General features: G+C 39.7%; 1 protein-coding gene across 1 annotated transcript in view; it reads right to left on the bottom strand.

The window, feature by feature from the left end:
• Positions 1-12576, bottom strand: part of CCDC158 (coiled-coil domain containing 158) — a 63753-nt gene that overhangs the window by 39803 nt on the left and 11374 nt on the right. Inside the window, exons 7-11 of the mRNA XM_061145200.1 lie at positions 11975-12089; positions 5973-6092; positions 4877-5074; positions 3351-3833; positions 1239-1428 (exon numbers count right to left, since the gene is read on the bottom strand). Coding sequence (XP_061001183.1) covers positions 1239-1428; positions 3351-3833; positions 4877-5074; positions 5973-6092; positions 11975-12089 — 1106 coding nt within the window. The remainder of the gene's footprint in view (positions 1-1238; positions 1429-3350; positions 3834-4876; positions 5075-5972; positions 6093-11974; positions 12090-12576) is intronic.

Raw genomic sequence — 12576 nt, 5'->3', positions numbered from 1 at the left:
CAGACCAATGGTCTCACACTGACTGCCTCACCCTCCTGCCTGTAAGTTAACCCCTCTTGATTTCATTCTTTCAGATGTTGGTATCACTGTTCTGATACTACAAAGTTAAAACCAGAATCACACACACAACCCCTCTGATCATTTACTGTTGATTCAATCTCCAAAAACATGTGTAATTCTTCCCTTTCCTCTCATTCTCATTATACTGCCTCAGTTCAGGTTCTCATCACCTTTCCCTGGGACTACTGCAAAATTCTCCTCAGCTGGCTGGCCTCTGTTCCTTTAGGCTCGCCTTCCTCTTCTTACCTGCTGACTCTGTCCTTCTAAAATGTAGATGTGGCGACAAGAATCTCTTACTCTGTATCTCTTGCCGGCTCCACAGTGTCTGGCTCTGCCTGTCCACTCTGCCTCATTTCTTAGCCCTTGTTCCTTTGTACGTCTACTCCCGGGTGTTTCTGAGGCCGCACTGTGTTACTTCATGCCTTCCTGCATTTGCCCGTTACGTTCTCTCCGCCTAGATTGCCTTCTGCCTCCTTTTCACTGCCAAATTCCTATTCTTCCATCAAACCCAGATGTCACCCGCGACAGGAGGCCGATTCCCCACCTTTCCCGCATCTGTACCCACCACCCAGCCACTGTGCTTCACCCACCGCACGTGACGCGCTCTACACAGGTCTGGCTTCCAACTAGCGTGGAGCCTCACTGCTTTCCCGGGGCCTGTCTCGGCATCTGACATAGTCAATGCTTAGGAATCACTGACATGTTCATGTGCGTGTGTGTGTGTGTATGCGTGTGATGTAGATACTGCCTGTACCGTACTAACAGTGAACTGACGGTGTTTTCATCTTAAAATTTACAGCCTCGGATTTTTCCCTCCCAAGAAATTTGCATAAGTCTGTTTACACGTGTGGCTTCATTATTACACCTCTCATCAAGCTACCTGACTCAGAGGACTCAAGGTTTCCACTTCTGCCACTCTCCCCTTGGAAACGCAGTACAGAATTTCACGGACACTGAGGGCTGACTGAAGTTAACGGTCAATGAGCGCACGCTCTGGGAGCACTTCATGGAGAAGGGTCAGGGTTTCGGGTGATGAGATGTGTGCACAGGGACAGAATAATTATCCATGTTTGTGTCACTGGACAAGGGCCCGTTCTGTCACAACAGTCCGAGTATCCTCGTGGAATGCCACTGACAGCACTCCTGTTTTCGGCAGAGTTTGGACTGGAGTAACGTACCTGTAAGACTGTTTAACTCATTCCTACTAGCTTTCACCTCACTTAGTAAATGGTCTCTCTCTTGCTTGATGTCCTTCACTGCACGGAGCCGCTCAGAGCCTGCGTTCACCAGCTTCACTTTTTCCAATTCCAGGTCACTCACTCTGGCTTCAAGCTCCCGTATCTTGGCATCTTTTTTATCTTTCAGAATCTAAATGTAGGGATAAACACAAAGGACAGAGCAGGAAATAAAAAATAAGATGTAAAGCAGCAATAAGAAGTGAAAACAAAAGGAGTATTTTACCTTTCTTTTAACCACAGATATCAATTCCCAGTATCACTGACTACAGCCCTTCATTATTCCTATTCTATATATTCATTCATTCAAATAAAAAAAACCCGTATTGGGCACCTAACTGTGCCAGATTCCACTTCACACGTTGGGGATAGTGTGCACGTAGTCCTAGGTGAGCGCCTACTCAAGGTTTACTCCCATGGCACCTCCCCCAGCAGGCTCCCCCTGCCCCAGCAGTAAATAAACAATGTCCTTGTCCTCGTGGGGCTTTTACGTTCTTGTGAGAGGAGACAGACAGCAACAAATACTGAATAGCCAGATGACAATAATGACAGAAAAAGAACTGAAAAGGTGAGAGGGTAGAGAATGAAGACAGGGAGGAGGCTGCTACTGGAGCTCAGGTGGTGTGTGGAAGACAGCCTGACTGCTGCCCTGATGAAAGCTTCTAGTCAGGGTGGCTGTTGGATGTTCTGAAAACTTGGATTTGGGGAGGGGTCCCACCAGTCTAACCGGCTCTGTCTAAAAACTGTTCTTCAAGCGAAACAATTTACGCTGAACCCTTGCTTTCCTTTCAGAAGACTGTATTCCCCTCCCTGGTAAGGAGAGCCTATACGATCAACTCCCAGTATAAAACCCTGCCCACTGAGCCTCTGATGGACTCCCTGGTCGGCAGCATCTGACACGTGCTGTCACAACTTATCTCTGATGGGGTTAAGCATGTCCTGCCTGACTGCAGGAGAAGAAGGTTGTGCCTGGTTTCTTTTGGGTGAATTCTCCCCTTTGCTGATTTTTAGATCCTTTCTTTGTCATAAATCATCATAAGGGAAAAAACACTGTTTTTTTTGTATCTATGTGAGATGACAGATGTTAACTTATTGTGGCAATCATTGCACAATATGTGTAAATTAAGCCGTATGCTGTATACCTTAAATTCATACAGCACTGTATGTCAATTATATTTCAACAAAACTGAAAGAAAAAATAAATTATATGTGATCTGTTTCCTACTAGTTACCATGGCAGATAAAAGTAATATAAAGCTTGGGAAACTGAATTTTTAAAAATTCATTCAATAGTTTTAAATTCTGATAAATATTTACTGAGCACCTTCTGGGTACATGGCACAAAGTCAGGGGCAGGGGTACAAAGATGAAGATGTGTGCCCTGCTTGAAGAAGTCGTCAGTCTTACAGGGAAGAGGAGAAATTGCTATTTACACACATGCACGCACGCACACGTGGTGCAATATAGAATGTGACCCAGGCTGTAACAGGTACAAATGCAGTACGATAAGGTTCAGGAGGAGAGTGGAATGGGGGAAGGGAACTAATATTGTCTAAACGTCTTCCACAGACCAGGAACCAAGCTAAATCCTTGATATATACTTTCTCATTTAAGCCTCAAATAACACAACAAGATTCGGGGTGTTTTGTTTTGCATTTTGGTTTACAGACATAGAAGCCAACATTCAGCAAACAGTCTAGTGTTTTACAGTTTACTGAGTGATGAGATGGGGTTCAAATTTAGGTCTGTCTGAAAGGGGACAAAATGCTTTCTCAAACTACGGGATTAGGACAGACTTCATAAAAAAGCTGGATTTTCTGATTTTTCTCTTTTGTATGAGCACTTCTGAACCATTTGGGGGCCACTCCTTGTGGAATTTAAGAAAAGTGTGGAAACTTTCTCACAAAAGCACACATGCACACTGACAAAAACACTTGCAAACAATTTCGGAGTGTCTATAACTATCTTTACAGAACCTACTTCTGGTCAGTTAGGTCAGACTTACAGGAGAAAAGAGACATTTCAGAAACAAAACCACCAAAACACGCTACAGACCTTAACTTCCTGTAGCTCCAGCCTCCGATCGTTGATCTCCTTCTCCAGCTGAGCTTTCTCCACTTGCATGGCGCCGGCCGTCCGCCCGTGCTGGCCCACCAGCTGCGTCATGTTCTCAATCTGCTGTCGCAGGATCTCGATCACCTTGTCCTTCTCTGCCATCTGCAGCCTGAGCGCCTCGCACTCCGTCTGCACGTTTCGGAGGTGATCCCCTTCGTTCTTCAGGTGCTGCAGTTCCTGCAGCTTCAAATCCACCCGGGAGCGCAGCTTCGTGATCTCCGCGTTGGTGGCCTCGATGGCTCGCTCCTTCTCTTGGAGGGAAGCTGTCAGGTCCGACACGGTCCTCTCTGAGCTCTCCAGCGTCATCTTCTTGGCTGTCAACTCTTCCACCACTTTGCGGAGCATCTCTTTGGTGGATTCAAGCTGAGCAGTCAAGGAGGACACTTTTTCTAGGCTTTCATTCTTTCCCTGAATGGCTGCCATCTGATTGTTAAAGAAGAATTTCATGGATTTAGGCAGACAGGGAGAGGTCTCAAGAGATCTGACAAGTTAGCTCAAGAAGGTGAAATCAAGAATATGACAGTACCTCCCGTTGTTCTGCTCTCAGAACTTCACACAGTAGACTAACTTGTGTTAATTAGATCAAGACGGAGAGGCTTAATTAAATAACAATGCTCATCCAGAATGGTGGTGTAGGGTGGGGATGAGCTTGGTTAGTGTCCTCTGAGGGTGTTTTCCACACCAATTTGTTAGGATGACACTGGCAACAGTGGAAAGTGGGGTAAGAGCGAAGGCAGCTATCCTTTCTGTTTCCCTCCTCCTTAATTCCACCTTCGAGGGGAAAGTGAATCATGGCTTTTATCCAATGTACATTCACATTCTCTGGTCCCTGTTTGGAACAGAGTAAGATTCTAACTGGGCTTCCCTGGAGGCTCAGACAGTACAGAATCTGCCTGCAACGCAGGAGACGCTGGTTCGATTCCTGGGTTGGGAAGATCCCCTGGAAAATGGATAGGTGACCCACTCCAGTACTCTTTGGCTTCCCTGGTGGCCCAGATGGTAGAGAATCTGCCCACAATGCAGCAGACTGCATTAGTTGTTCAGTTGTGTCTGACTCTCTGCATCCTCACGAACTGTAGCCCATGAGGCTCCACTGTCCATGGGGATTTTCCAGGCAAGAATACTGGAGTGGGTAGCCTTTCCCTTCTCCAGGGGATCTTCCCAACCCAGGGATCGAACTCAGGTCTCCCACATTGCAGGCAGATTCTTTACCACCTGGGCCACCAAGGAAGCCCAGATCTCCCTACGGTCTGAAGCTTTTCTATTATTAGAAATTATTAGGTTGCCAATTTCTAGGTGAAATGAAAAGGCAACTGGATGGGAGTTTCATGTCTCAACAATGGACAAAAGCGAGATGAAGTTTAACATTTGAAATTTAAGGAGAGGTCAGAACCATAGAAACAAACAGCCGGTTTACGTATCTTGCTCTCAGAGCCCACAGCTCTGCCCGGGGCGCCCCGCCTCACCTGCCGCTCCATCTGGCCCTGGCACTCACTCTTCATGGCCTTGAGCAAGGCCTCCAGGCGCTGCACCTCCATGTTCCTGTCGTCCAGCTCCCGCCGCAGGTGGTCGACGGTGATGCTGTTGCCCGTGTCCCGGTCCCACAGCCTCTTGTTCTGCTCCTTCTCCAGACTCAGCTCCTTCTCTCGCTTATGTAGGTCGGCCTGCAAGAAGGGACGTCAGCCTTGCCCCTCGTTTCACTTATTTGTTTTCAAACTCTTTTTTTCCTTACATCATCTTTGGAGTTTCTATGTGATTTGACAAGACTTTGATCTTGGAATTGGATTCTTTGTTAATGATTTTAGATAAAGAACAACGATTTCCCAGAAAACTAACCTTTTGTTTACTTATAATTTCTAGCATTACAAGTAACTTTTCAATGGACTAGACCCCAGATTAGATATGAGGATGCTGGGAAACATGCAACAGGAAGGTGAGAAGTGAGGATTATCCCGCAGTTTAGAGTCAGCTCTCCCCTGAGCATGTCAAGCCCCGGTTAGCCTGTGAAGGACAGTCCGCCAGCTGAGGGCCCTGTAGCCTGAAGTAAGGTTTGGCGGGGAGAGAATCCTGTTCTACAGGAACCCTAACAAACATCAAAGGGGTACCAACATCGCCTTTCCTAATTTCTCAGCCTGTAGTACCCCTAATGGAGGGCAGAAGCTGCTTCACTACCATCGGAATCCTCTTTTCTTCCTAAAAAAAATTTTTTTTACCTAAATTTGCATTTAACTTTTCTTTATACATGATTTGTATGTGTTTTGAATGTTGTTTGGCTTTGAAATGAACACTCAACCCTACTTCAGTTTAGCAGAACACAGTGCCTAACGGAAAGACTATGGCTGTTCAAAGATCACCTTCGCCCAACTAGTAAGCCCTAACAGTTGTGCTTAACGTGTACAATATTATATTTCACACGTAAAACCTGAATAGTGTCCAGGATGCTGTGTTGTGTGTAAATGTACAGATGTGTTGTAAAATTTGGAATTTGAAACTAGTTTTGTGAAATACTGTGGTAAAATTTCCCAGAATTAACCTCACTCATATTTCAGACCACCTTCTTACCAAGAGCTTTTGAAGCTGGTCGTCCAGATTTCCAGATTCCTGACTGAACTGATCACGTTCCGTCCGTGCTTCAGTCAGCTCTGAGTTTGCAAGAACCAACTGCTTCTCCAGCTCTTCTATCTATAAGGAAAGCACAAATCAATCTGACTACGTCAGTGAGTAATATAAAATAAATATAGTCTTTGGAAAACAAACAGTATTATTTGGGGCAATGGTATCATTTGGGGGGCAAAAATAAGAGTTCATTTTGTGATGTATTTTGCAAAGTTTTCTAAACTTAAAATCTATGTGGAATTCAGCCAGACAAATTGACCAAAATGAAATACTTGGTACTGTGAGATTTAGCCATTGTCTGTGACATGTCACTCTCATTATCACACTATTCAAAATCTATCTTCTGTGAAAATATGTTCTATAATTTTGTATTTAAGGAAGCTTTATGTGGCATAAACAACATTCTACAAAGCCCACACAAATTAACTATATTATACTTATAAGTGCTATTTTATTTCAAAACATCAGTTTCAAAAATAAAGGCATTGACTATAAAAGAATGAATGGTAACAAGTTTATAGTTATTGTCACTGTTAGTCACCCTGTTTTGAAAGGATACACAAATTTATATAAATATATGTAATACAATCCTCATTTTTTCTAACTATCAAATGGGATAAGAATACTAATTTTAAAGAACTGTACAGATGTAGTTCTCTCTTGCAGACAGGCAGCTATCAGATCTGTGTGACCATGCATTTCTGTGACATATGTCAGAAGGGCCATCGCTGTGAACAGCACCTCTACTGCCCTTAACCTGGGGCTGCAGGCTACAAGGTTAAGATCTCAGACAATGGAGATTCTGAGTTTATATTTGAGCACAGCTACATAAACTCATTACTTAGACACAGATAATAAAATAATGAAAAACTACTGATAGTGTTATATAGGGATACCTGATCTTTAATGTGATACCTACAATAACATTTCATCACCACTTTCCAGTAATAGCAAATCTTTCATGTCTGCATAAATGCTACATAGTCCTTCTTACTTCTAAGGCATCTACTGAATAGGCTTCCAAATCCACAGTCAAGAACAAAACTTACTGACTGGTTTGGATGGAACTGTGATTAAATCTTCTTAGAGAACATACAAGCAAGTATGTATACAAGTATACATTTTGTGATACTATTTTAAGTTGGCCTAAGTTCATTTAAGAACTTCACTTATTAATTCGGCACATATATATTAATTATATTACATATAAACATGTATGTGCAACTATCTCTGATAAATGGTAAGGATGAATACATAGATGGGTATGTATACACATATATGTCTTTATTTACACACATACATACATGACCTAAGAGCATACTAATACAGGACTATCAAATAGTTTCACATTTACCAACAGAGTAGCATCACAACCTACAGGAATTTGAATATAAATTTTAATATTTACATTGGATATATTTCAAAACTGACTTTGTAATTGATTCCATGTTTTATACAAAAAAGTATTTCACAGGAATTAGATAAAACATTAGGTGACTGATAGAAATGAGCTCATAGATTCTAATAATCCTCTAAAAAAGTGCTTTCACTCTTGTGCTCCTGTAACAATTCATCCTCAGGGACACAGGCAGCTTCCTGAGACAAACGAGGGCTATCAGCTGAAGCCATCTCTTCAGCTCTACTATTATTAGGAAAGACTAACTCAGCACACATAGTAAAGACATTCCCAATACTGAGGGGGAAAAACATCAACTCTTACTGTGGTTAGACAAATGTGATCAGAAAGGCAATATGATCTGGCTGAGAGTCAAACAACCTGGTTCTGAACCAGCTTCTGTCATATAAGCTCTCTGAGTCTGTAATCTTGAGTCTAAATTATACATTTATAGTTTGAAAAAAGTATTCTAGATGATCTTTCAAATTCCTTTCACTTCTGCTTCTAATATTTTTTCACATAAGATCAGTATTAACAAAGCTGAAATTCTATATTTTCAAAGGAACCATATTGGAGTTCTAAATTTAATAAGAATGCTTTCAATTTTAAAAGTTACTCATATAACTAAAACAAATATTTTAGACTCCTGGTCTGGTGTAAAACCATTTCTATCTTTGAGCAAAGTATTTGTGTGGTTTAACAGTTTAAATTAAGACTTGCTATTTTATATCTGTTTTCACTTTTTAAGAAATTCTGGATAACCATTTAATGTTAAATTCTATGAGACCAAATTTTACAAAGAAAAAAATAAAAGATAAAAGAAAAAGAATCAACTTGTATCTTTCCATCTAAGTATCACAGGGTTCCTCCAGACCCCTGCAGGAACATTAGTTTTGTAGTTGTCAGTACTGACTCAACTGCTATAGCTCTGCTTTTACCTTTCACTTTTTAAAAGTAAAAATATTTATATTAATTAATCAATCAAAAAGATAAATGGAGAGTGAAAGGGAAAACCATTGAAGTAGCAGCTGAGCTGATAGAAACAGCTGTAAAAAAACACTATGAAGAAAAGCCTTTTAAAATGTCCAGAATAAATACTGACATCTGAGATGTATTAGTTTTTTTCTTTTTCGTTTCTTTTTAAATAGCAGCACTGGTTTTCCCTTTCACCATCTATGAATCTACTTTTTGTTTTGGATCACTGGACAAATAAGTACTGGGATCTCATTATAATCGTACAGTGATTTCAGGTATCACCAATTGTGCCAAATTGTTATCTCGTTTTCTGTGCTCAAAAATACACAGTTCTGCGATAATAAGTGCTGCCGGTCAGCATGGAGGTGCATTGGCAGAACCATGCAGAGATCTGCACAGAGTCCCCCTGCGCGGGGTACAGCTCCAGCCAGTGCTACTACAACCTTACTTTCTGAGTAAGAAATTCAGCCCCAAAGACTTTCAAAGTAGGAAAAGTAAACTGAGAATCAAGGTTGTCAGATAGTTTTGTTATCAAAAAGCGAAAGTTAAGAGTAAAGCCAAATCTACAGAGCCAATAGTGACAGCTTCTACTGGTCCAAATTCGTAAAGGGGTATTCTGGAGGTTCTCCTAAAATGGAAAGAGAAGAATAGAAAAAATATTACAGTAAAACACTTTTGTATGTCTGAAAGCTATGTCTACAGTCTTCTTTGAAACATCACTTTTCATCAGTATGAAAACACTTTTGCTTATCTGAAGAGACAAGTTTTCTCTATACTTATGCATTCTAGTTGGGAAAGTTTTGTTCAGACCTGTCATGTAATCAATTTTTAAAAATAATAAATATTTTTTCTGAAGGAATCTAACCTTCAGGAGAAAATACTAACACTGCCTGCCTCTCATAAAATATGTTGATGTATAATATCAACATACTCTTAAATAATAAGTCTCTGTTCCCACAAATCTCACTTTTAATCATAGCTGTATTTTTTCCTTATTGTTATTTGGACAGTATATATTGTATATATTAAATGTGTACTGCAGTAGTGGAAAAATAAAATTTTAAGATTTTATTTATTCAATTTTAAGATTTTAAGGTTTTAGTAGGCTTTAGCAATGTCAAGGTAAATGAAAATAAAAGAAATTGAACAAAAGAATCTGTTTTTTTTAAGTTTTATATTCAATTTATCACAACAAAAACATTTCATAACAATAGAATTTTCATGAACACAAAATAAAATACTTTTGTTAATGTGTTTCATCTTCTTTGCTTAGTTACACCATGTATTTTTTTTTACGCCATGTATATTTAATGCTTTTCAGATCAGAGTACATTAAAATCTGTATTTACATGGCAGGATAATCATCTCTCAGTGTTCCCCGACTAAAGGGAGTTACTATACAGATCCTCGGTAACCATCAACTAGGTGCCAATTCGATTAGGCTCAATATACTTTACTAAAAGTCTCAGTGATCTGGATTAAAATTAAACTAATATGTCCCCCTTTTTTCCAATAATGTTGATTGTTTAAGACTGTAAAAATTCTTCATGATCAATTGTTTACATTAGAGCAAGGTAAGACAATGATTTTAATATTACATTTCTATCTACGTGACCTCAAAACCCTCATATAAAAGGTTTTTGGTCATTTATCTGGGGCTAATGCTTCTACGGTGCTAAAGAGATAGGTGTTTATAAAAACAAAAACTATTTTTGTACTGTTGAGATATCAATATTTGTTAAAATTTCCCACCATGCCCAAATTTAGGTTGACCAGCATGGTGTTATACATCGGACAACACGCAGATTAGCAAACAACTGCATGACAGCTTACGAAGAGGCTGTCTCCAAGCAACATTACAAACGCAAAGCTATATTAATCTCAAATTATGTAAGACAGACAGGTGAGGCAAGTCTCAGTATCTAATATTTTGTGGCTTTTCAAAGGGTCTGTCAATAAACAATGAAAATCAAATCTTTTCAGAATGGGTTGAGTATGATGAATATCAGTCATTGTATAGGCTTGATCTGCCCAGAATGGGGTGGATATTCCTGCTATCCATCTTCAGAGGAAAAGTCCATCCTGAACTAGAACACAAAAGGCAGGCCTCAGAGAAGCAGGAAAGAACAAATATTTCTCTCTGGGCTTTTGTTTCTTGGGTTTAGCCTTTAAGAAGTCTGAGGCTCCTAAAGGCTACTTCTAGGTAGCAGTGGCTAAAATGACCTGACACAAGAATCAAGGCCAAGAGCTGAGGAAGAGGTTTTCAAGAGCGGTGCTGTTCACACTGCAACCCACCAGGAAAACGTGAAATCAACTTAGTGGGCGTCAAATCAGTATCTGAAGAGCAGAAAAAGAGCCAGTGTCATAAGTATTATTTTCTGAAGCGTACTTCGATTGTATCTGTGTGTACTAGATCATATGGTAAACTAGATTTCTCGGTGTGGGTAGTGATCAAAAATGTTTGAAAGCCCCTGTAGAGGACGCAAATCTCCAAACTGAGATTATACAGTTTCACGTTACTCTTTATTGTTTAGACCTTTATAGTAAGATCATGTCTAAAATTTCTATCTTTCTTTTAGCTGTGAAACTACTAACTAAAATCAAAGTCTTGAACTAGAGAACCAAGGAGAAAGAGCCCCCTCCTGTGACCAGCACAGGGGTGACAATGATAATGAAAGGAGGGGTTGCCCAAAGGCAGGAAATATCTGGAAGAATTAGTGCTGCAATTTTTCAATTGCCTCTTCCCATAAGGAGCTTTTCTCCTTGTACCATTACCCTGTAGAACTAGCTTATGTTATAAAGAAAATCTGTCAGCTTTCTTATACTCTATTTTTTCCCTATCAACTAAGGAGTAAAAAAATTGGCTACAAGTGGTTAGACCTGCAGGTTCTCTTATAGGTAGGTTGATTATCTAAAGAATTTATCTTCCAAACTAGGGCATTTTGGAGATAAAAGGTTACGGTATTCACAAAACAGGATACTATTTTGTGTCCTTGAAATCAACAAAAACCTAAGCTCCAAAAGAATGGTCGATAATGAAAACAAGTTTCTTTTTAGCTATGGAAACTGAGAGAATAGAATACTGTAGTAAATATTAATTAATGGCTAGTTTTAATAGGAACTGTGTGATAAGAGATGAAGATTTAGCTTGTTAATTATTTTTTATTCAGACTAATCTTGAAGTGAATTCAGTTTGTAAGCCTCACAATGATTAATAAGGAGGAGTTGAAGTAAGACAGGAAATAGCCTCATGTATTCAGTGGGAGGGGGAGATCAGCTCCAAGTACTTGCCAAGTACTTGCAAAAGCTAAACCTTGTAGCAGTAATTTAAATGATGTTATCCTTTAATTTTTTAGAAACTTGCTTGAAGTATGCAGGAAACTTTTCTAAGAATGAATTGATTTGACCAAACACTGTTTATAATTTAACTTGTAGATATTTAGCACTGATCTTATAAACTGCTTTTAATTTTAAATGATTGCTTTGATTCCTCATTTTCAAATAAACCATCAAAAATTATCTAACTGATTTTGTGTATAATAGTCTCTGGAAGCAGAACAGCAAAATTTAAACTCACCTTGTCTTCATACATCCTTTTGGCTTCCCTTAATTCAGAACGTAGTTGAGAAACAGTAGATTCCAGGTCACTGAGTTGGCGCATATACATTGAATTTTGGTTTCTTGCTTGCTCTCTAAGAAGGGTTTAAAGAGGGAATAAGAGCAAATAAGATCTAAGGCAGAAGGAAAAGAGCATGACAGAGGATGAGATGGTTGGATGGCATCACTGATTCAATGGACATGAACGTGGGTAAGCTCTGGGAGATGGTGCGGGACAGGGAGGCCTGGTGTGCTACAGTCCACAGGGTCACAAAGAATTGGACATGACTTGGCAACTGAACAACAAGAAGGGCAAATAGCAAACTAAGAGTAAGTGTGATATCTAAGGGCACTCTAGCTTTTAGGTACTTCCACTGATTATTTAATATAGCCACTAGTCTTTTATCTTTCAAATTGGTTACTAAAGGCTTAAGTTCAAAAATGTTAACTGTTAAACATAGATGATGCATACACAGGACTTCATTTTATAGTTTTCTCTCTGTATGACTGAAAATGTCCATATAAAAAGTTTCAACATGGGAATGCAAATTATAAAATTATTTGTATGTTGCTAGTCAGTCA

This window comes from Dama dama, chromosome 6, assembly GCF_033118175.1.
Source record: "Dama dama isolate Ldn47 chromosome 6, ASM3311817v1, whole genome shotgun sequence".
Taxonomy (NCBI): Eukaryota; Metazoa; Chordata; class Mammalia; order Artiodactyla; family Cervidae; genus Dama; species Dama dama.
Note: the sequence above shows the minus strand (reverse complement) of the source record. Positions and strands in the feature narration are given on the sequence as shown.